General features: G+C 46.4%; 1 protein-coding gene across 1 annotated transcript in view; it reads right to left on the bottom strand.

Moving 5' to 3' along the window:
* ATP7B (ATPase copper transporting beta) overlaps window positions 1–25,886 on the bottom strand; it is a 160,606-nt gene that overhangs the window by 26,309 nt on the left and 108,411 nt on the right. Inside the window, 3 exon segments of the mRNA XM_033948176.1 lie at window positions 11,421–11,616; window positions 14,724–14,906; window positions 17,916–18,110. Of these exon segments, the coding sequence (XP_033804067.1) occupies window positions 11,421–11,616; window positions 14,724–14,906; window positions 17,916–18,110 (574 nt within the window).

Genomic DNA, 25,886 nt, shown 5'->3' with positions numbered 1-25,886 from the left:
AAAAATGAAGTACATATCCCCCCACCCCCTTCCTGGATGTGTACAATCAACGGGCAAAACTAACAATCAATCTTTACAAAATTTTGTCAATGGGTCCGAAACCTCCTTAAATTTCTTATGTCCCAATTGTATTGCACTCATATGTTCAAATTTATAAGTTTGGCACAAGGATTCCCACCAAAAAGGAGAAATTAGGTTCTTACCTGCTAATTTACTTTCTTTTAGCTTCTCCAGACCAGTAGAGGTTAACTTTACGAATGGGTATATATCTAATCATGACCAGCAGGTGGAGACTGAAAACAAAACTTTGGGACAGTATATACTATCCTCCCTTCTCTATTTCCCTCAGTCTGCCGAATAGCCAAGCAGAACCAAGAACTGGAAAACAGGAAGAAAACAATACTCCGAACAGGAGTAACAAATAACATACCCAAATGCTGTTGGAAAATGCAGAGGAGAAATACCCGAAGGAAAATGTCCCCACAGCTCGCCAGCTAAGCCAGCCGAGCCACAGCCGCTGTTCTTTAATTCTCCCCGGCCCTAGAAAAATACTAGAACCCGCAGCAAAAAACAAAAACTGCCCGCGAAAACAGCCCCAACAACAACAACAACAACAGACAGGGTGGGGACCTCTACTGGTCTGGAGAAGCTAAAAGAAAGTAAATTAGCAGGTAAGAACCTAATTTCTCCTTCTTTAGCACTCTCCAGACCAGTAGAGGTTAACTTTACGAATGGGACGTACCAAAGCAGTCCCTCTCACGGGCGGGACCCCCGAAGGGCCGATACCAGAACACGCTCACCGAACACCGCGTCCCGACGCGCCTGAACATCTACCCGATAATGTCTAACAAAAGAATACAAGGAGGACCAAACCGCAGCCTTACAAATATCCACCGGAGGCACGAGCGACGACTCAGCCCAAGAAGCCGCCTGACCCCGAGTGGAATGAGCCTTGAGAAACTCCGGAACAGGCTGCTGTTTCAGAAGATAAGCGGAAGCAATCGTCTCCTTGATCCAGCGCGCAATAGTAGCCTTAGAAGCGCCAGCTCCCCGACGAGGACCAGCCAGGAGGACAAAGAGATGATCGGACTTCCGGAATTCCTGGGTCCGCTGCACATCAGAGCGAAGGACCCGACCGACATCCAACTTGCGCAGCTGCCGTTGCTCAGAAGAGCCCTCCCGACCACCCAAGACCGGGAGAACCACCGATTGATTGACATGAAAAGGAGAAACAACCTTCGGCAGAAAGGAAGGAACAGGCCGCAAGACGACCCGCTCCCTAGACAACTCCAAGAAGGGAGCCCTACAAGAGAAAGCCTGCAGCTCAGAAATACTCCTAGCAGAAGTAATGGCCACCAAAAAGACCGCCTTCAAAGTAAGGTCCTTCAAAGAACAGTCGTCCAAGGGCTCGAAAGGCGGGCGCACCAAAACAGAGAGAACCAGATTAAGATCCCAAGAGGGAACCGAGGGCCGTAGGGGAGGCCTAAGCAACTTGGCCGCCCGCAGAAACCGAATCACATCAGGAAGAGCCGATAAACGCTGACCTGACACCAACCCTCGAAAGGTCGACAGGGCCGCAAGATGAACCCGGAGAGAAGACCAAGCCAGGCCTCTATCCAGGCCATCCTGCAAGAACTCTAGAATGTTAGGCAGAGAAGCGCGAAAAGAGGTCACTCCCCGCGCCCGACACCATTCCTCAAAGAGACGCCAAACCCGCACATAAGCCCGAGAGGTAGACAGCCTCCGGGACCCCAACAGTGTAGCGATCACCTTGTCTGAATATCCCTTCTTGCTAAGGCGACCCCTTTCAAGAGCCACGCCGTAAGACAGAAGAGAGACGGGTCGAACAAGGGAATGGGACCCTGCATCAGAAGGTCGTCCGAGAGAGGCAGAGGAAGAGGAACCGCCACCAGGTGTCTCACCAGATCCGCATACCACGGACGTCGAGGCCAATCCGGAGCCACCAGCACCACCAAACCCGGATGGTGAACAATGCGAAGAAGCACTCTGCCCACCAGCGGCTAAGGAGGGAACACATACAACAGCCCCTCCGTTGGCCACGGCTGGACCAGAGCATCCAGACCCTCGGCCAGCCCTTCCCTGCGACGACTGAAGAAGCGGGGCACTTTGGCGTTGCCACTCATGGCCATCAGGTCCATCAGGGGCTGCCCCCAATCTTGCACTATCAACCGAAACGCTCCGGCGCCGAGAAACCACTCTCCTGGATCCAGGAAGTGACGACTGAGGAAGTCTGCCTGAACATTTTCTACCCCGGCTATATGAGAAGCCGAGAGGTCCAGAAGATGGGACTCCGCCCAAACCATGAGCCGAGCCGCCTCCTGCGCCACAGGAGTGCTCTTGGTGCCCCCCTGACGATTGACATAAGCCACCGCCGTGGCATTGTCCGACAGGACTCTGACCGACCTGCCCAGCAAAAGGGAGTGGAAAGCTAACAGCGCCAGCCTGACCGCTCTGGTCTCCAACTCGTTGATCGACCAGGAGGCCTCCTCCGCGGACCAGGTGCCCCGAGCTGAGTGGCCCATAAACTGAGCCCCCCAACCGAGGAGACTCGCATCCGTAAGGAGCACCGTCCACTGCGGGAGATCCAGACCCACCCCCTGAACCAGGTGAGGGGTCCGGAGCCACCAGCGCAGACTGCAGCGCGCCAAGCCTCGCAGGGGAACCGGAACATCCAAATCTTGCCTCCGGGGAGACCACCTCCGGAGCAGAGCATACTGAAGAGGACGCATGTGGGCCCGCGCCCACCTCACCACGTCCAGGGACGCCGCCATTGACCCCAGGACTTGGAGGAAATCTCGCGCCCGAGGACCCCGGGACGCCAAAAGCAGGCGAATCTGAGATTGCAATTTGCTCACCCGGGCCTCTGGAAGGAAGACCTTCCCCAAGGAGATGTCGAACATAACCCCCAAGGCACTCCAGACGCTGAGCCGGGACCAACCGACTCTTGGAAAGGTTGACCACCCAGCCCAGCGACCGGAGAAACTCCACCACCCGAGCCGTAACCCGGGAGCTCTCCTGCAACGACTTTGCCCGAATCAACCAGTCGTCCAGGTAGGGGAGAACCAGGATGCCCACCGACCGCAAGGCTGCCGCGACGACCACCATTACCGTGGTGAACGTCCGAGGAGCCGTGGCCAGACCAAAGGGAAGCGCACAGAACTGAAAGTGCCGCCCCAAGATTGCAAAGCGAAGGAAGTGCTGATGAGAGGCCCGAATTGGAACCTGCAAGTAGGCCTCCGTCAGATCGAGAGACATCCAGGATGGGCCGAAAGGTCCCCTCCTTTATGGCCACCACAAAGTAAATGGAGTACCTGCCGGTGCCCCACTCCGTAGGGGACACCGGCACCACTGCCTCGAGATCTAGCAAACGCTGAAGGGTCTGACGAAAAGCCTGCGTCTTCCATGGAGTCTGACATGGAGAAGCGAGGAAAAGGTCCGGCAGAGAGCGGGTAAACTCCAGAGCGTAACCGTCCCGCACCACCTCAAGGACCCACTGATCGGACGCGATCTCGGCCCATTTGGGGAAAAATTTGCGCAGCCGGGCCCCCACCGGAACCAAAGGGGGCGCCGGCAAGGAGTCATTGCGCAGGACGGGAAGCGGGGGAACCGGCGGAGGGATTCCCTGCCCCCCAACGGGCCCCCCGAAAGGGCTGCATGCGCTGGAAGAACCGACCCCGGGAAAAACCCTGAGCCGGGAAAGAAGCAGCCCCACGCCCCGGGCGATACTTGCGAAATTCCCGCAAACGCCCCCGGGCAGCCCCACACCTAGACGCAGGGCGGGCACGGTCCTCAGGCAGACGGGGCACCTTCGAGTCCGTCAGAGTCTGAATCAACTCATCTAATTCCTCTCCAAACAAAAAGACCCCCTAAAGGGAACTTTAGTAAACTTAGCTTTGGACGCAGAATCCGCCGCCCAAGCGCGCAGCCACAAAATACGCCGCGCGGCCATGCCATAGACTTAGCCGAAATCCGCACCAAGTCATAAAGAGCATCTGAGAGGAACGAGGCAGCCATCGCAATCTTCGCTACCTCCTGATCCACTAGAGACCAGTCATCAGACTCCCGATCCAGGACACGCTCAGCCCACCGAAACACGGCGCGAGCGACTAGCTCCCCACAAACAGCCGCCTGGACCCCAAAGGCAGAGACATCAAAATCATACTTAAGAAGAGTCTCTAACGCACGCGCCTCCGAGACCCTAAGAGCAGAACCGTCCATAACAGGCACGGTATGCCGCTTAGGAAGTGCCGAGACCACCGCGTTCCCCATTGGCGAAATTAAGGTAGCCCTACCTCCCTCCGGGACGGGATACCCAAGAGCCAAGGCGCACACCAAACGAAACTGCGCCCATAGGCCACTGCGCCAACACCAAATCCCGCAAATCCTGACGCACAGGAAAAGAGCGGGAACCAGGACAGACCCCCTGAAGCAGAGGGGCCCCCATACGCGGGGTCTCCGGCGGCGCCACTGCAAAAATGCAGCACCAAGGAGACCTGCTACACAGGTCTAAAAGCTCATCCCTCTGAATAAAAAAGCGCACCACGGACGCATCTGCTCTGGAAGACGGGAAACCCGCCGCCCCGCTGCCAACAGGCGTCCCCTCTAGAGGATCCTGGAAGCCCGCCAAAGCAGCCAGGTCCTCAACCAGGCCAACACGCTCCTCCGCCCACCAATTCGCAATCCAAGCCCCCCCGCGGGCGCTTGGATGAGGGAGGAGGAAGAGGGGACGCCAAACGAAAAGAGGGAGGCAAAGCCATAGGGGGCGCGGAGGGAAACCCCCCCCCGAAACCCCCCAGGCGCACGTGGGACCCCCAAAAGTCCGCACAAAGAAAGAAAATAAATTGGGGGCAAAAAACCCCTGGGGGTCCCCAGGGACTCCCTGCCCCAGCAGGGGTCCATGCTGAAACCTGCCCCTGTGTTCGCCATACAGGGGGAAGGTCACCTGAGGTTGCAGACAAAATGGAGGGGCCAGACAAAGAAAATGGCGAAGTTCCCGCCAAAAATGCTCCCTCCATGGCCTGTAGCGGCTGAGAAGACTGAACAGTCCCAGCCGCTAAGACAGGCAAGTCGGCATCAGCTGTCAAAAAATCAGCTGAGAGGGAATCCTTCGGGGAATCCCTCCGTGGGCGGTTGTGGAAGACCGGGCTTCCCCACTGCTCCAAGCCGACTCGCGAGGCACCATCGGCGGGGAGCTCTGGGCGCCTGCAGCCGCTGCCGACGGAGCTCCACCACCTCACCGACCCAAACCGCCGAGTTCAGGCCGGCCGCGAGTGCCTCGCGGCTGGACTAAAATTGTGGCCTACTCCCCCGGAGAAGGGCACAATTGCTCCAGACGCGACCTAGCTATAAAAAAGTGCTGGTTACATGAAAAAATACAGTAAAATACAGTTTTCTTAAAGGGAAACAACCCTTCAGACCAGCATTACCTCAGGATTTTTTTTTTTTTTTTTTTTTTTACAGAACAGACTCCACAGGCTCTCGAAGCAATATGCCTTGCTTGACTTAGGGGGCAAGGCTTACTGCTGAGGCTCCTCTAAAAAAATGTGGGGAGGTGGAGGAAGTGGGGGGAGGGACCCCGCTCGTGACCCGCCGGGTTTGACACCCCCGAGGTCGGACGGACCCCCAAACAGGGCCCGACCAAGCTCCGTCCGGCCAAAAACAGGGACAATAAACCCCTAAACAAATTCCAACAGCCCTACCAAGAGAGATGGGTACAGATCACTCAACACCTGCTGGAGACTGAAAGAAGACTGAGGGAAATAGAGAAGGGAGGATAGTATATACTGTCCCAAAGTTTTGTTTTCAGTCTCCACCTGCTGGTCATGATTAGATATATACCCATTCGTAAAGTTAACCTCTACTGGTCTGGAGAGTGCTAAAGAACTATAGTTTAACCTGTCCCAATTTTTCAAAATAAGCTGCATGGCAACTCCCGTCGTGATGAAAAGTAATCTATTATTATATGATGTTATGGGACTCTTGGCCATCAAAAATGTACCAAACAGCACTGTATCATATGCCAGTGCCAATGGAATTGCCAATATTTTATTGATTTGACCTCAAATAGATCGCCTCATATATATTTAAAGTACAGCACTGCGTATGTCTAGCAGCAGTATAGAAATGATAAGTAGTAGTAGTAGCTGCGGTCTGGTGCCCAACACTGCCAGTATGGAGGAAAGAAGCACTAGACCGAGGGTGGGCACGGAGGGCAAGAGGTGCTGCATCGGGGAAAGAAGGAAAAAGAGAGCGAGCAAAGAGGGAGAGAGGTGTTGCATTCGTGGTGGTGGTGGTGGGGAAGCAGGGAGAGATATGCTGAATTCAGGGAGGGGGCAGGGAGAAAACAGATCCAGTGGGGGGGGGGTTGAGGATGAGAAGGGGGAAACTGGATGCAAAGAGGTAGGGAAAGAGATACTGGATGGATATGAGGGGGTCAAGAAAAAAAAGGAGACACGCTAGTCTGGAAGCAAGAGAAGGAGAGACCATGATAGAGCTGAGAGGGTGAGTATAGAGAAAAGAAATGGGGAACCGGGTAGTAGGTGAAAGATAGAGAGGAAATTAGAGATTGTGACTGGGTGTAGGGCTGAGTTATAAGAGACTAGCCTGTTTTGTCCAGCTCAAATTCCAAACCTAGCGGATGTTTGGAGGTGGCAGAGAGTATAGTACTGTAAGATTTAGAAGTTTTAATGTCACAAACACTGTGCTTCTCAAACAAGTGCTTTTATTAAGGTAAATCTCTTGCTTTTCAACATTTCAAACATAGCAACACAAAACTGGACCCACTCAGATAACTGGATCTTAATGTCAATTGCTTCAGTTCCAGGCACTGTTCCAATGCTTAAAACAAAACTCACTTTTCTTTCATAGAACCACTTACAACCACACTTTGGTTCTGGCATTCTCAATTTAGTCCAGCAATCTTTTCAGAAAATGGCAAGCAAACACCTTCTTAGCCTTTTGTCTTTCTTTAATCTTCCCACCTTTATCACTATAGTGTGGGATTATACCCTCCAAATTGACCAGATGTAGTAATCCCACCCAATCCCATTCAGGTTTTTAACACAAAAGGGTTCTGTATTACATTTCTGTTTAGGCAAGCTATGCCTCATTTGCAATTTCTCTCACACCTTAAGAGGTAGGTTTTCTGCCTTGCAGCTTCCTAGCTTCATCATGCAATCAAAATCAAGACCTTTTATCCATTCAGGAGAGCTTTATCTTGTAGCTAGTGCTTTATGGCTTGGCTAGCAGCTTCAATACTTGTTACCAGAAATATAGCTTTAGCTAGGGTTACCAGACGTTTGGATTTCCACATGGGTTCAGATTTTAGTTCCAGAAAATCTGGACCCTAGCTTTAGCACAAACTACTTCCTCTTCAGGCAGTAAATTTTCAATTGTTTAACAATTTTCCATCATATTTTCTATGGGAATATATTCTGAACAGCCTTCAACATAGGCTATAGGTTCTTTACTAGCCATTTGCACTACATTATCAAAGCACACAGACATACTTTCCTCCTGAGTTTCCTTTTCAGGGTACACTACCTCTGGTTTTGAAGCCAGGCTATCCTGCAGACCATTCCCTACTGTGTTCTGCTCCCAAAGCAAACATAGTTTGGTTTCTGGTTTTTGTTTCAGCGGCTTGTTCCAGCCCTGCTAAGGTAATTAAGGCTAGGGCTTCTCCCTGATTGGCTGAAGCTTGGCTTTAAGAGTTGTGAGCCCTTTTAAACCCGATTGCTGTCCATGCCCTACAAGTCTTTAATGTCAGCAACCTTAGGTTTACCTTTTCCTATCTCACAGGAGTCTCCCTGCACTGGCTTTAAGCTTATTGTGCACTTGCCTAGAAAAAGGCAAATAGGCATCTGATTAGGCATGTTCCTTTCTCAATGTCCCAGCTGAGTGTGCCACCTTTCCCTGCTGGTTTCTAGACATATCCAAATATACAGTGGTACCTTGGATTACGAGCATAATCCGTTCCAGGAGCATGCTCGTAATTCAAAATGCTCGTTTATCAAAGCGAGTTTCCCCATAGGAAATAACGGAAACTTGCTTTGATGCGTTCCCCCCCCCCCGAGAACCGGCATTGCTCCCCTCGAAGGCCCCCCTGCAATCCAGCACCCACCCGCCACGATCCAGCACCCCCCCCCGATGCGATTGGGCACCCCCCCCCCCGACGCGATCCGGCATGTGAACTCGCAGGCCTTGAGCATGCGCAGATGCTCAAGGCTCAGCAGACGAGGAAGCCGATCTTCAGGATGCCCAGATGAGGGTAAGAAGCGGTGGGGGGGTGCCCAATCGTGGCGGGGGGTGCCGGATCGTGGTGGAGGGGTGCCCAATCGTGTCGGGGGGGGGGTGCCGGATCGCGTCAGGGGGAGGGATGCCGGATCGTGGTGGGGGGTGCCGGATCGCGGGGGGGAGGGTGCCGGATTGCGGGGGAGCGCTCGTAAATTGAGCCATGCTCGGTTTCCGAGGCACCGATTTTGCAAATGTTTTGCTCGTCTTGCAAAACACTCGCAAACCGGTGCACTCGTAAACTGAGGTACCACTGTATTCAGGAATAATTAATTACCCCAGGTGTATTGAACTAGAAACAGATATGTGAATACGCACACACTGGTATAATTAGCTCTTTTACAAAGCGGCGCTACAACAGCCCCGAAGCCCTTTAAATCTCTATGGGCTTTGGGACCATTAGCGCAGGGTAGCCGCTAGCGATACTATTTAGCGCTCAGAGAACCGTTTTTTGCTTGAGACCGATGGGTAAGCACAATTCATCCCACTACTAACACAGATCAAATTCTCAATCATTGCACTACAGTCTCTATGCTACACCTTTTGATAAATTTCAGACTTTAAATTAATTCACCAACTTTAAATAACTTTAAATCTTCAAATAGTTAAGTAAACAGAAGTTGTGTAAAAATAGGTAGAAAGTTGGTAAGAATATTGTTGATATTTGTTTTTATATTTTGAAGACTTGGTGGGGGCAGAGTTGTGCCTGTGTCACGAGTGGTGTTCCGCAGGGCTCGGTGCTCGGGCCGCTGCTTTTTAATATATTCATAAATGATCTAGAAACTGGAACGAAGTGCGAGATAATAAAATTTGCGGATGACACCAAACTATTTAATGCAGCTCGGACGAATGCGAAGAATTGCAAAGGGACTTGGACAAACTAGGGGATTGGGCTGAGAGATGGCAGATGAAGTTCAATGTTGAGAAGTGCAAAGTATTGCATGTGGGAAACAGAAACCCGAGGCACAATTATACGATGGGAGGGATATTATTGACTGAGAGTACCCAGGAAAGGGACTTGGGGGTAATGGTGGACATGACAATGAAGCCGACGGCACAGTGTGCAGCGGCTGCTAAGAGAGCGAATAGAATGCTAGGTATAATCAAGAAGGGTATTACAACCAGAACGAAAGAAGTTATCCTGCCGCTGTACCGGGCAATGGTGCGTCCGCAACTTGAGTACTGCGTCCAGTATTGGTCGCCGTACCTTAAGAAGGATATGGCGTTACTCGAGAGAGTTCAGAGGAGAGCGACACGACTGATTAAGGGGATGGAAAATCTTTCATACGCTGAGAGATTGGAGAACCTGGGTCTCTTTTCCCTGGAGAAGAGGAGACTTAGAGGGGATATGATAGAGACTTACAAGATTATGAAAGGCATAGAGAGAGTAGAGAGGGACAGATTCTTCAAACTTTCAGAAAATAAAAAAACAAGAGGGCATTCGGAAAAGTTGAAAGGGGACAGATTCAAAACGAAAGCTAGGAAGTTCTTCTTTACCCAACGTGTGGACGACACCTGGAACGCGCTTCCAGAGGACGTTATAGGGCAGGGAACAGTATCGGGGTTTAAGAAAGGATTGGACAATTTCCTGCTGGAAAAGGGGATAGAAGGGTATAGATAGAGGTTTACTACACAGGTCCTGGACCTGTTGGGCCGCCGCGTGAGCGGACTGCTGGGCGCGATGGACCTCAGGTCTGACCCAGCAGAGGCATTGCTTATGTTCTTATGTTCTTAATGTGGGTTCTCTGAGGCAGCACGGCGAAATGCGTCAGAACCCGTTGAACCCCTTCACTTAAAAGCTAAGTCTGTTTACTTAACTATTTGAAGATTTAAAGTTATTTATAGTTGGTGAATTAATTTAAAGTCTGAAATTTATCAAAAAGTTTACAGGGGTGTCCAACCTTTTGACTTCTCTGGGCCGCATTGACCGATAAAAAAAATTTCTGGGGCTGCGCAAATGCTGCAGCAAGACAGAGGAGGGAGCCAGCAAGATGGTAAACTCCCGGGGGCAGCAGAGGAAAACACTGCATCGCCCTCGACCAGGGCCGCACAAAATATTTCACGGGGCCGCAGGTTGGACACCCCTGGTTTAGCATATAGACTATAGTGCAATGATTGAGAATTTGAGCTGTGTTAGTAGTGGGCTGAATTGTGCTTTACCCATTGGTTTCATAAGCAAAAACGGTTCTCTGAGCACTAAATAGTGTCACTAAGTTTGTGGTGCTAATTATGCCAGTGTGTGCCTATTCACATATGTTTCTGGTTTCTAGACATAGCCACAGGTTTATTATCATGGGATGTGGTGTTGGCACAGCTATTTTACCAGCAGCCTGCTCTTCCAGATGTCTGCTGGTGCTCACGGGGACTTCCCTGTGACAAGATAAACAAGTGGTTTATGCTTGATTCCAGGAACTTTAGGTGTTATATAAGATATTTTTAAAGAAAACACATCAATTGTGATTAATCACAATTAAAACGTTTAATCATCCTGTAGCCCTTAAAAAAAAAAAAAAAAGAAAAAAGCTTAAAAATTTGAAGTAAACTGAAGGCACTACTGAATTAACGCCATTTGATAGCAACATGAGTTGCAGATTCTTAGGCAAAATAATGTGAAACACCAAGGCAACTGTGATTAAAAAAAAAAAAAATAAAAAGGTATGATCAGTTACTCAGAAAGATTAGACTGAGGAGGACCTGCACAACAGTGGCAAGTGAGAACAGTTGTACATGTGCAGTGGGACAACCCAAACACTTCATGAAAAGTTGCTGGGGTTTTGTTTCCTATGCTAGACTCCGTCACCATGCATGAGAATTCAGGCCTCATTATCCTCAGAGAAAAGGGTATATTCCTTTTTATTATAGTTACGTCTTTGTACATCTTGTAGTACTATATAAATTATTAGTATCAGTACGCAGTAACACAATACTGACTTTTACAGTTAATCATGCACTAATCATACTTCACATGCATCAGTGCCAGTACACCCCCTAAGACTTTACTTCCAACTCCTGTTAATGCCATTTTTAGCAGAATAGTCTTGTACACAAATGCCTTGATAATGTCAAGTAAGCAATTTTGAAGGAAAGCAAGAAAGAAATAATGGACATACCCTCGGACTCTGGTAGAATAATTAATGAGCTGTCTTGCAAAGAAGAGTTGAGACCATTCAGGTATAAGTTCTGCTCATTCAAGCTCTGCTCACTAAGAGCAAGGACGCCTTCAACATTGCGAACTTTACAGCTAATTCCACAGCCTGGGACTGCTTGAAAATCTGTGCAGTATCCTAGTGTTTCTGTGCCAAGCTCCTGGAAAGACAGCAACAAAGGCTGATGACCACTCTGTCCATCTTTCTACTTGTCCATTTGAACACACTCTCAATAAAGTAAAAAAATAACTCTCTCATCAAATTAGAAATGCATTCTGGGAAATGTGCTATATCTCTTAAGATATTGTATTTAGGAAAGGCAGTAAATATGCAAATTATTAGAGGCATTCAATTTATCTACCTTAGCAGGAAAGTTTTCAACAAAATTTTGTTTTATTTTCCAATATAGTCTCCTGATAGCTTGATACACTTCATCCACTTTTCCTACAATGACTAACCCCTTTGAAAAGAATTCTTCTGTTTGATTTTCAAACCAGGACATTACAACTTCCTTGACAAACAAGTTCCTTGATAAAGCGTTCAAACAAGCGTGGGATGAACACAGAAGATCTCTAATCAGTCTGATTTTCAAACCAGGACATCACAGCTTCCTTGACATACAAGTTCCTTGACAAAGGGCTAGATTCACTAACCTGTCCAATCGTGACGATCCGCATCCGATCCGGGCAGGGCCAATTGATTCAGGAACCAAGAACATTCAAATGGGGGGCGATCGGAGGCACGCCCCCACCCACTGACCTGGATCGCTAGGTAGTGATCCTGACGCATGCGCAGACCATCTACTTTGCCTGTAGATGGTTTGCGCATGTGTTTTCTGTCTAGTTATTTTGTTTAACTTTTTTTACTAGCCCCGACTCTCCTGCTCTCTGCCGCCCTTCCCCGCAGTGCGAGCCTGTGGTTTTAAACCATGGGGCTCATGCTGCAGGAAAGGGCAGCAAGAGAGCAGGAGAGTCGGGGGAGCCAGAGAGAGTCGGGACAGACAGAGAGCAGGTCTCAGCAGAGATCAGGAGAGTCGGAAGAGCCAGAGAGAGAAATTTGGCGCAGGCAGTACTCCAAGTGGATCCTCAGACAGAAAAAAAATAGCACTTTTAGCAGGGCAGCCAGAGCAGGAGAAATCGGGGCAGAGAGCAGTTTTTTTACACAAGCGACTGGTCCTCACCAGTCGCTTGTTCTTGATCGGCCAGCCAGTCGGTGTGTAAAGAAAAAAGGGTAGTGAATCACATCCTTCCTGCTTTGAATGCCGATTCCCCTCATTTGCATGCATGGATCGAGATCAGAAGGGTAGTGAATCACATCCTTCCTGCTTTGAATGCCGATTCCTCTCCTTTATCATCCCAGAAAACAGCTGCCATGATTTTGCCTGCATATTTTTCTGTCTTTTAAACATTTTTGGGATGGGGAATGACTGCATTGACTTCCATTTTAGACTCAGGATCTCTTGTGATAAACCCAAGTCACATCTCCCGTCACCAAACGATGAAAAAAATTCACTTGGTGTTCAAGGAGCATCTCCAAGTTCTCCTAACAGCACTAGAGCCTCGTGGCCTTCTGAAATGGCATCAACATTCTTGGAACCCATGTTGCACTAACCTTGGACTTGCCCAACTTCTTATGAATTATTTTCCAAACTATACCTGCTGAGATACTAATTTCTTCAGCTTTTTTGGAAACCTTAATTTGTCTGACAAAATTAAATCCTCGACTTTGTTGCACATTTCTATAGAAGTTGCTTCCACAGGCCTTCCAGTGTGAGGGCCATCTTCAATGGACTAATCTAATCTAATCTAATCTAATCTAAACCTTAAGTTTATATACCGCATCATCTCTATGACTCTCTAGTTTAAACTGCTTGCTCCAAAATTTTACTTTGTAGGATGATGGGACAGACTCACCATAAACTGCAGTCATACATTCATGGATCTCCTTTGGCTTTTCCCCTTCTTTTGTGAGAAATTTTATCATTGAGCAGTGCTTCAAAGCTAGCTGTTTCTTACTTGAATCACCTGAGGACTCTCCTGATATCCTGTCTCTTGGAATGTTATACTCACATTCAACCACAACTGTGCATGAGTAACCATAAGACACATCATAACATGCATAGACTTGTTTCAACTTGCTATTTTATTTCATACTCGGGTAGATAAATTATTGAATGTATAATTTCTACACTTTCTCATTACACTGATACATTTGCTGGAGCTTAGAGATGGAACCTCAGGTACAAGAATAAATTAGATTCTTACCTGCTAATTTTCTTTCTTTTAGTCCCTCCAGACCGGCACAGAACAGATGGGTTTACACTACTCTGCCAGCAGGTAGAGACTGAGATATTAACTTGTGGCTATAGTACAAGTGGACTGTGCAGTCCCATCTATAATCAGTCTGTTCTCAGTCTCCAGCAGGTGGAGGTGGAAAGCCTGTGCAGATTCTCTTTTGCTTAGAGTGAGCCTGTCAGAAGTGATTAGTGGCCTTTTTGTCCCTGTTTGTGGGTACCAGATAGAGCTTGGGGGGGACCTTTTCAGGGGTCTGTCTGACCTCGGGAGTGCCACACTTGACTGATCGAGTCCTTCCCCCTATTTTCCCCCACCTCCCCTAATTTTTTGGCTTATAGGTGCTCAGCTGTAAGCTTTGCCACAGTTCAGGCAAGATATATAGCTTTGAGAGCCTGTGGAGTCTGCTCATTCCCCCCCCTTATTACACTGTGACAGCGGTTATTAGTGCAGGGAGCCACGCTGAATGCTCCGTGCTGCTCCCAACGCTTATAGGAACTCTTTGAGCACCAGGAGTGGCACAGAGCATTCAGTGCAGCTCCCTGCGTTAATAACCGCTATTGTGGTTTAGTAAAAGGGGAGTACGTTAAAGTTATACTTGGGGGAGGGAGGGAACATCCTGAGGCAGTGCTGATCTGAAGGGGAGCTTTTAATTAGCTTTAATAGAAGTTTATTGCTAACCTGTGGTTTTGTTTTTTCCTTTGTTGTGATTTGCGATGAGCACATTAAAGGGGAAAAAGTGTTCATTGTGTGCTCAAACGGTGAATGTGGCTGGCGTAGGTCCATGGAGGGGAGAACCAGCACTGCAGACCAGGAGCACTGGGCCATGGCTTTGCGTGAACTGATGCTCCTGGGCCATGGGAACAAACACCGCAAGGTAGTTGCAAATGAAGACTCATGATGCCAGATCCCAGCCCTGGTTCCGAGTGACAGAGCAAGAGGAAACTGCCAGTTCAAAAACTATTTTTTAAAATACCTCTTTGCAATATTTTGTGATGGCCATTCCCAAAGGATGTTCACTGCTGGCCTCTGCAGTACCAACCACAGCAAGTACTCTCCTCAGAGGCATCCTAGTCACGTCCATTAGCAGGAGGATTCTCGTGACTGTAGGAACACCATGGGTGATGGTCCCTGTTTTATCAAACATCACAGTTCTGATCTGCAGGGAAAAACTTAACATTAGTATTATCATCAGCTTGGTCCTGACATACTTTTTTTCAACTCTATAAGAACCTTTCACATATGCCTTTGCAATTCTGAGTTGTACTGGATACAGAATTTTTTGGTGTGGTTATAAATATATCCTTAATTTTCATCTGGCAGACCCCTTTTTCTTACTATATTACTTTTGTCTTTCAGGTGTTTTAAGAATATAGCATAATTTCATGCAGTCTATAAAAATTACCCATACTACTTGTATCTATGGGTATACTTATACATGTTGTCCACCGCATGCATAAGATTTACTCACAGATAGGCAGGAGATTCCTGGAGGCACAGTGGCACAAGCATAAGTTTACATGGGAAAAGTACCTGCACAAATAGGGGCAAATCTCTGCAACTCCTTTTGCTGGCATAATTTTCAAATGGAAAAATTTTCCTGCTGAAAATACCCAGAGATACTACACCTAGGTGCATTATTAGAAAGTTTACATGTCTAATCACTTGCAACAAAACCTGCTTACAATGTGCAGAAGATCTTGGATGATTTGGTAAACCTGGATCAGAGATCAATAAAACTGTCAATCAGAGGGACTTTATAAAATAGAAACCCAATATTAGCCCCCCTAGTATACAAATGCTAGCATACACATTTTACACATGCTCCAAAGTTGGTGTAAATATGTTCACGTGCGCTAATGTATCAGTAAGTAATCCTATATGAAGATATACTGCAACACAGAGAGAGAGAGAGAGAGATAAATGCAAATGTTCTAATCATTTATAAATGTGTGTACAAATCAATTTTCTGACTACAGGATTCTGCAAGTATTTACCAAGATGCAATAGCTCATACTTTGCAAGTGGGCTTTCACATGGCCAGAGCTTGGGTGGAGCATAGGTATGACATACAAAGAGATTATAAAATGTTATAATCTAAGCAAATTCTGCAATCTAGGTGTGAGTATTTATACTGTGCTAAGGCTAGTGTAAAATGGCCATGCACACAAGGTAGGAGGAACATGTAAGGTGACTTGGGCCAGTATTCTATACAGATTTAAGAGTTTACTTTTCTTTTTCTTATTTATTTATATTCTGCATATCCTACAATTCTATGCAGATTACAAATTATTCAGGTACTGAAGCATTTTCCCCATCTGTCCCAGCGGGCTCACACTATCTTAATGTACCTAGGGCACTGGGGAATTAAGTGACTTACCCAGGGTCACAAGGAGCAGTGCGGAATTTGAACCCACAACCCCAGGGTGCTGAGGCTGTAGCTCTAACCACTGCACCACACACTCCCCTTTTAGAATAGGCTTCAAATAGGCACTTTCTCAATACCTAAATCTAGGTGCTCCTTGTTAAGAGCAATTATATAAAACTAGATGCTAACATTTACGCACACAGGTGTGCAAACATTTAGAATAGTGATACATATGCACATAATTGTGTACATACATGCATAAATTGTGTACATACATGCATAAATGTCAATATTCTGACTAAGCGCATTTTGCAAGAGGGCATACACAGGAGTGGAGCATGGGTGGGACACAGACAAAGCTCTTACTTACACAGAATCCTTAAAGTTACATGCACCCCTGCTGCATTTAGGTGCCTATACTTGTAGAACATGAGAGCAGATAAAGGCCAAGTGGTCCATCCAGTCTACCCAGCTCTATAGGTGCCTAGATGTTATGCTAGCATTCTACAATAGAAACTAGGTACCTAGGTTCCATTATAAACGGTGTCTGGAAAAAAACAGGAACCCCAACATTTTTCCAAATAACCCAAAAACATCCTAATGCAGCAGAAACTTATGTCTGAAATTTGAGATATTTCTAGGGTTTCATAATCTTTGAAAATACATTGGTATGAAATTTTTTCTTAGTTAATTCATAATTTGTGTTTAAAGTGTTCTCCATGAAGTCTTCAACGCCACTGAACTGCTGGCTCAATGAAATATTTCTGAGTTGAACTCAGAAATATTTCATTGAGCCAGCAGTTCAGTGGCGTTGAAGACTTCATGGAGAACACTTTAAACACAAATTATGAATTAACTAAGAAAAAAATTCATACCAATGTATTTTCAAAGATTATACTAAATGTTTAAACAATTGCAAAGTACTTTGAAACTATGTAAGAGGTCCTGTTTTTTTTCCAGACACTATGTAGAACAGGCTTCTACCACCACACCCTCTGGGCACCCTGTTATAGAATGGCCTCCTATTTTATAAAATAAGTGTGTTGTATTGCAACTCTGCCTCTGGTACACCCACACTGTGCCCCCAAGGACACCTAAACCCATATTATGTAAAAGTAAGTGCACACTTTTCATGCACATACTTTTAATGAACATACACGATTGCACAGATTTTAAAAGTTTTTGAAATGCATATACGACAGGCTTTACAGGTGGAAAATCTATATTAAAGTACCCCAAATATATAGTGCCACTACCAATGGCACCGAATCCAGCTTCTCCACTTCAATGGAATGGCTAAAACATGTTTTGCAAGTATATATCTAAGATTTTCCTAGCCATTTATGTACCCACACTCGGCATGCTATTTACCTTTCTTAAAACAATTCTCTGTAACAATGGGTCCCTGTTTGGTGAGAACTGTCACCTGATAATGTCCCCTATTACTATACTTCACAAGTAATCACAATGGAAAGGTACTGTTGTCCATTCTTCCCCAAATCTAGACATATTGAAAAATAAATAACCGTATTAGAATGTTTTATGTCAGGGGTGTCCAACCTGCGGCCCAAGGGCCGCATGCGACCCTGTGAAGTATTTTGTGCAGCCCTGGTTGAGGGCAATGCAGTGTTTTCCTCTGCTGCCCCCGGGTGTTTATCATCTTGCCGGCTTCCTCCTCTGTCTAGCTGCAGCGTTTGCGCAGCCCCAGAAACATTTTTTTCGGCCAGGGAAGCCAGAAGGTTGGACACCTCTGTTCTATATCAACACAAACACAGAATAAATGAAGTATGTGCTATGAACCTTATGTGCCATTTCCAGTGGCTCACCACCTTTGATCAGAATGCCATTCTGTGCAGCAACTCCTGTGCCAACCATGACAGCAGTAGGTGTGGCCAAGCCTAGAGCACAAGGGCATGCAATACAGAGAACTGTAATGGAAGTCTGGAAAGCAACCCTTATGATCACTTCTGCTTGGGAGATATTTTTACTGTGATTCTGAAAATAAAAATAAAAAACAGTATGAAACAAAAATAACATAACGTCGTACTTATTAACTGCGTAGCTGTAAGTTCAATGCGGTTTACAAAACATTATAAATAAAGAATATTATTGGAAACAGAATAAATCATTTAACCAAGTATTTTGAAAAAGGATGTTTTCAACAAAGTCCTAAAATGTTTATAGGAATAAGCAGTAAGTAATAACGATCAAAATTCTTTACCATGGGAAGCTACCTAAAATGCCAAAGTATGTTCAAAAAATTTTTTAGCTTTTACAACCCTGTACAAAGGGAAAATTAAACAAGGCATGAGATTGACTGTGTTTGTACGATGCAGTGGCGTACCTAGGGTATGTGGCACCCGGGGCCCATCATTTTTTGACACCCCCCCATGTAAAAAAATTTTTTTTTTTTTTTTGCAATAACCATGAAATGGAATAAATGGTCAGAATAGAAACAGGCAGTGAAAATTTTATTTTATTGAACCTCATATATGTAACCATTATTCCAAACATAACATAACATAAATTATGTCTAAATTGTCATGACTTTAGAAGTACATATGGAGTAGTTGCAGGTGATGCTTGGGACAGTTCTGATTGTGTTAGTTCGGTTTTATGTGTTTTTTGAATAGAAGGGTTTTTATTTCTTTTTGAAGGTTTTGCAGTATGTGGTCGATGTCAATTGGTTGTAGAGTTGGGGGTCGAGTGTTAGGAGGTTGTCGAACAGTTTTTTTTCTTTTGACGTTTTTGGTTGGAGAGTGTGTGAATGGTGCACAAGTTCTCCTATGTCTGTTTGAAGTGGATTGAATTATTTAGCTGAAGAAATTAGTTACCCCCCATTCCACACACATTAATTCTCTTCCATTTTTGTTCCCATTATAAAAAACACTGATAAGTTCCCAGAAAAAAAATACATTAAAATAAGAAGTGAAAACAAAGGCCCCTACAGATGAGAACATAACATAAGAATAGCCTAACTGGGTCAGACCAATGGTCCATCATGCCCAGTAGCCCATTCTCATGGTAGCCAATCCAGGACACTAATACCTGGTCAAAACCCAAAGAGTAGCAACATTCCATGCTACCGATCCAGGGCAAGCAGACACTTCCCCCATGTCTTAATAACAGATTATGGACTTTTCCTCCAGGAATTTGTCCAAATCTTTCTTAAAACCAGCTACACTATCTGCTTTTACCATAACTTCTGGCCACTTCATTTTTAAGTTTAGATCTTTCCTTTCAAACAGAGACCTTGCTAGATGTCAAATACAGCACAAGGTAACTTCACATGGACTTAGCTGTGCAGGAAATGTGAATCTCCTCATACACCCACCATATAGTGCAAAAATGTGCAAAGGTCTGTTTTTTTCTTTCGATCACTACATAGCCTAATGCCACACAAGCAGCGCTGTTACAAACATATTCTGTAGGTCAATGCTAAGGATAACAAAGTTTCCTTCCTTGGACCAGAAGGAGATAAACCACTGGAAGAGATCCCAAAACAACACCCAAAGACCCACTCAGTGTGTGAATCAGTTGAGTGGAGTGGACTAACTGGGGGGTGGAAATGGGCCCGGAGTTTGCTCAGCAGAATTTCCCAGACCACATCTTCCTCTCAACACATTGACACGCTGCCACCATCACCACTAGGAACACCTCACTGGGTAGGCCAGCTATGCTATAAACTTTATAAAACACATTATTATATTTTCTTATAAAGCACATATTTTAACTGACCTCTCTGACATCCTCAGCCTTTCCATTCACAAAAATAGAAGGAAGAAAAGTTCCCATTTCCTGCTGTCTCATGTCCCCGGCCTATACAATATTTTTTTTCTGCAGACCCTTCAAAAGTCTGACCAAATCCTCGTTTCACTTGCATTATAAAGTACTGAGGATGCCATCTCTCCCCAATCCCAGGTCCTAAAGTCTAAGACAGTAGCGCAAACTAATGCTGCCAGATACAGGAAAAAAAAATTTTGATTCGATTCAGCCCTATTGAATTGGTTTTTCAATTCGATTTTCCTGCCCAGTTGGGTGATTTTTTTCAAAACTCCTGGTGGGTTTTATAGCTTTTTCACCCCCTTTGGCTTCTCCTAACCACACTGGCGCTGTGGTGTAAATAAAATAAAGAAACAAAAAGGACTTTTCCTCTTTCTGTTAAATCCTAGCTCACGTTTGCAGTCCAACACCAGCTCTGGCAGGATACACATTTCAAATCTGACATGTTATAATCACAAAACAGAAAATAAAATTAATTTTTCTACCTTTTGTTGTCTGGTTATATTTCAAATCTTGTTGGTCCAAGGCTCTGGTTTTCTTCTGATAACTTGCTTGCCAGGGTCTCCTTCTTTCTGCATGCTAACCATCCATCTGCCAACTCTGTCCTCCCTTTCCATTTCCCTTCCATTCCCAGGAAGTCTGGTATCTTTCCTTTTTTTCATCTCCCTCCACAGATCCACCTTTTCTTAAATACCCTTTCATCCGGCATCTCTCCCTCCTTCCCCACCATCCCAGAGTCCACCATCTCTCCGTTTCTTTTCCTAATTACCCTCCTATCCAGTATCTCTATCCCTCCTCCACACCATCCCTTGTGTCCAATTTCTCTCCCTTTCTGTTCCTTCCCTCCCTAAATCCCATGGTCCATCATCTCTCTCCCTCTCCTCTATTTTCAGACCCATTATTTCTTCCCCCCCCCAAAGTTTGGCATATGCATGTCTCTTTGAACACCCCCTTCCCTCCGTGTACTTCTAAATCATGGTCCCCCCCCCAAAGGCCTGTCCCCCCTTAAAGGTCTGCCTGTCCCACCTTGAAGGCCTGCACCCCCCTTGAAGGCCTGTCCCTTCCCCTTGTAGGCCTGTCCCCCCCTTGAAGGCCTGCCTGCCTGTCCCCCCCTTGAAGGTCTGCACCCCCCGAAGGCCTGCACCCCCCCGAAGGCCTGTCCCCCACTTGAAGGCCTGTCCCACCCCCTTGTAGCTTCTCCCCCCCCCCCTTGTAGGCCTGTCCCCCCTTGAAGGCCTGCCTGCCTGCCTTTCCCCCCTTGAAGGCCTGTCCCCCCTTGAAGGCCTGCACCCCCTTGAAGGCCTGCACCACCCCCCTCGAAGGCCTGCACTCCCTTGAAGGTCTGCACCCCCCCGAAGGCCTGTCCCCCACTTGAAGGCTTGTACCACCCCCTTGTAGCTTCTACCCCCCTTGTAGGCCTGTCCCCCCCTTGAAGGCCTGCCTGCCTGCCTTTCCCCCCCTTGAAGGCCTGCACCCCCTTGAAGGACTGCACCCCCCCCCCCGAAGGCCTGCACTCCCTTGAAGGTCTGCACCCCCCCGAAGGCCTGTCCCCCCCTTGAAGGCCTGTCCCACCCCCTTGTAGGCCTGTCCCCCCCCTTGTAGGCCTGTCCCCCCTTTAAGGCCTGCCTGCCTGCCTTTCCCCCCCTTGAAGGCCTGTCTCCCCCTTGAAGGCCTGCACCCCCCTTGAAGGCCTGCACCCCCCCTTGAAGGCCTGCACCCCCCCTTGTAGGCCTGTCCCCCCCCCTTGTAGGCCTGTCCCCTCCCTTGTAGGCCTGTCCCCCCCTTGAAGGCCTGCCTGCCTTTCCCCCCTTGAAGGCCTGTTCCCCCCCTTGAAGGCCTGCACCCCCTTGAAGGTCTGCACCCCCCCAAAGGCCTACACCCCCCCCCGAAGGCCTGCACCCCCCTGAAGGCCTGCCTGCCCCCCTTGAAGGCCTGCACCCCTTGAAGGTCTGCAACCCCCCCCGAAGGCCTGTCCCCCCTTGAAGGCCTGCCTGCCTGCCTGTCACCCCCTCCCCCTTGAAAGCCTGCTTGCCTGCCCGCCCGCCCCACCCTGAAGGCCTGATGCCCCGACCCACCCCGAAGGACCGCTCGCCCCCCTGGCCTCCCCGCACCACCTATGAAGCAGCCGCAGCAGGATCGCGAAGTCAGCGTCAGCGATCCCTGCGCTGCTTCCTGCGCCACGGTCCCGCCCCTCCTCTGACGTCAGAGGAGGGGCGGGATCGCGGCGCAGGAAGCAGCGCAGGGATGCTGACGCTGACTTCGCGATCCTGCTGCGGGCTGCTTCACAGGTGGTGCAGGAAGGTCAGTGGGGCGAGCGGTCCTTCGGGGGTGGCGGGGGACTGAACGGCAAGGCCGGGAACACCCCCTTAGGGCTGGTACCCGGGGCGGCCCGCCCCCCCACCCCCCCCTAGGTACGCCACTGGTACGATGCAATAGAAAATCTATCAACCAGGTAGAATGGAGATATGCAAGACAACAAATAAATATAGGGAGAATATTCCTTTTAAATATGGACCTGGAAAGATAATGTAGTCCATATTCCAACAAGATCGTTATCAAGTGCAGAAATATGGACACTAACGGATTTTTAGCTTTCAACAATGTCCCACAAATGACCACATCATAGGTCAACGGAATCGATGTTTCCAGTATCATAGTAATTTGTCCCCATATTGATTTCCAAAAATTGAGTGTCAAGGGACAACAGAACAACAAATGATCCAGTGTCCCTACTTCAAGATGACAATGCCAGCATCTATTAGACTTTAAACTATCCAACTTCTGCAAACTAACTGGGGTCCAAAAAAATTCTATGTAACAAAAAGAACCAGGTTTGTCTCAGATGCTGACACTGTACATCTCATCCTCCAAGTCCAAATCTGTGGCCATTGAGTAGCAGAAATCTGCTGCTTTATCTCAATGCTCCAAATGTCTTTTAGGCTTGTTTTAGGTTTTTTATTCAAATATTCAGATATTAATTTATACCACTTGGCGGCCTGATGCCCTAGCAAATCTGTCTGGAAACATAGGCCCGGCAGGCTATACTGATTTTTAAAGTTGTTTGGATGATAGGGGGGAAAATGGTTGTTTCATTTATATTTTGTGTATTAAGGTGCATTTTATGCAAGCTTTTAATGTTATAATATCTGTAATGTACTGCCATCGTCTAAAATTCAATAAAGTTAAAAAAAATAATAATAATAAATAAATAAAGTTGCGCCAATCAGGGAACCCTTTCTGAATGGCCTGTTTCAACTGCAACCATTTATAAGCTTGAGACTTTGATATGCCGAATGATTGTTGCAGTTGTAATAAATTTAGCATTTTCCCATTTGAGATCATATCATCTAAAGCAGTGTTCAACCTTTTTACACCTATGGACTGGCAGAAATAAAAGAATTATTTTGTGGACCGGCATCGGTCCGCAGACCTGCGGTTGAAGAACACTGGGCTAAGTCGTGGGCAAGACCCCGCCCATCTCTACCCAATCTCCACCCCAGACTCCGCCCCATAATAGTACTAATTGTAACACTATTTTTTCCATTCATTTTTCATAGATACACACAATATAATCTTATTAACAACACATATTGGTTAACCACAAAATTAAACAAAGCGCACTGACAGCAGATGTAAATTCTCAAAATTGACATAATTCAATTGCAAAATTCAAAAATAAAATCATTCCCCGTACCTTTATTGTCTCCCTCCCTTCATGCTATGCATTACCTTCTGGCCTGCTCCTGCCTGGCCATTTTATGTCACCCCTGGTGTTATCTTCAGGCCAGCTCCCTCTTCCTCAATGATGCAGTGCACAAAGCTGCGGGCAGCGGCTCCTTGCGCATCCCGCGCCTTATCTGGAAGCCTTCCCTCCGACGTTGTGACGTCAGAGAGAAGGCTTCTGGTTCAGGCACAGGACGTGCATAGGAGCCACTGCCCATGACTTTGTGCACTTAATCAGTGAGGAAGAGGGAGCTGACTCGAAGATAACGCCGTATCAATCGCACCATGGACCGGCAGTTGAAGAACACTGTTTTGGGCCTTATGCATGTGCCGGCCCTGTGGACTGGAAGGAAATTTCTGTGGACCGGCACCGGTCCATGGACCGGTGGTTGAAGAACACTGATCTAGTACGTATACCTGCCTGCAGCCAATGTTTTCAGAGGATTTTAGACTTGCCAATTTGTATCTTTGAGTTTAGCCATAATGACTGACACGTGGATTGTTGTATTGGAGTAGGTGTTAAAATATTAATGAATTTTAATGTATTCCAGGTGGAAAAAAAATATTATTATCCTTGTATATTCTAGGCAACTTGATACTCAAGATATGGCTCAGATGTAATGGGGACATGAGATGACTCTCTAATATCAGCCAGTCTGAAAGATTCTCCATGAGTTCAGGAAGGATCCAATATATACCCTGACGCAGAATGAAGGCTTTATGATACCTATAAAAATTTGGAAAATTTACCACCCCCCCCCGCCAATTACAAATTACAATCTATAACCTGTATATTATGTATATTGGTAGGATATAATGATGTATCGTAAACTGTACTGTAGTTATAGCAAAATAGTAACCTTTATTATGTATGTTTAACCTGCAACCCATTCTGAGATCTTTGGGGACAATGGGATAGAAAATGAAATAAATATTTGGATAAAAGGCATTTTATCCCTTCACTGCTGAAGACTGGGACATGCTCCTTGTTCTACATGCAGTGGGCCTGCCCCTAACCCCAAATTTTCTGGTCTAAACTGATCTCAGACACATCAGATTACCTCTTGTTCATTACTTGTCAGTTCAGCTGTCCTAATGCTGGAAAAAATCAAGATCTCCTGCTGACAGTCATAGAGGGATAGTATCAGGTCTTATAATGCAACATTAAAAAAAGCTAGGAAAAATTTCTATGGTGATAAAATTATCAGATCCAACAATCAAAGTAGCACCTTGTTTAATATCTGGCGCTCGTTAACTACCAACAATGAACCGTCAATACACCCTTCCTCCCCAGTAGCGGATGACTTAGCAAATTTTTTAACGAAAAGGTTGCTGTTATAAGAAACTCTTTTCCATCATTAGTTTCTTATAATTCTCTGTTGTTGGGTGATACTTATCCAATCGCAATTCCAGACGATAGAATCTGGAAAGCCTTTGAGTTTGTATCTGAGGCCCAGGTTGCAAACCTGTGTCATAAATTAAGATCCTGCAAATGTGCTTTGGATCCATTCCCTTCATATCTATATGAGAAAATTCCTACTAAGGCCATTTCATCTCTTACCAAACTTATTAATTTTGCCTTATCATTAGGTCTTTGTTCTGCAGAGATGGATCACATTGTTCTGTTCCCACTATTGAAGAAAGCTGACTTAGATCCATCCTCACCGTCTAGCTATTGACCTATAGCGAATATTCCTCTACTGACCAAAATGTCAGAGTCCATTATATCCTCTCAGCTTTCATCATATTTAGAGAGATTTGCCATTCTTTTATCTTGCCAACATGGATTCAGACCTAATCTTAGTACCAAATCTCTACTGATCTCACTAATCTCTAAGGTTTAGCAATTGTAAGCATGCAAGTTTGCAATTTTGCTACAATTTGATCTATCGTCGGCTTTCGACATCATTCACCATGATATTTTGATTTACCAACTTTCTGAGATAGGTATCGATTCCACAGTCTTAGACTGGTTTTCAAAATTCTTACGATCGCGCTCATATACTGTTAATATGAACAGCACCATGTCATTCTCTTAGAAGCCTTTTTGCGGAGTCCCGCAGGGATCACCTTTATCACCTATTTTTTTCAACATCTACATGACCACTTTGAAACTTTTCCATTTATCCCCCTGCGAAACACTATTTACTTATGCAGATGACATCTTTGTTCTCCTCGAGATTGACTTGAACCTCACTAACTTCGTTGGGAATATAATAGAATGTATAATGAAACTTCAGTCTTGGGCCCTTACTGTACAAATGA

Source organism: Geotrypetes seraphini, chromosome 6 (assembly GCF_902459505.1).
Source record: "Geotrypetes seraphini chromosome 6, aGeoSer1.1, whole genome shotgun sequence".
Lineage (NCBI taxonomy): Eukaryota > Metazoa > Chordata > Amphibia > Gymnophiona > Dermophiidae > Geotrypetes > Geotrypetes seraphini.
Note: the sequence above shows the minus strand (reverse complement) of the source record. Positions and strands in the feature narration are given on the sequence as shown.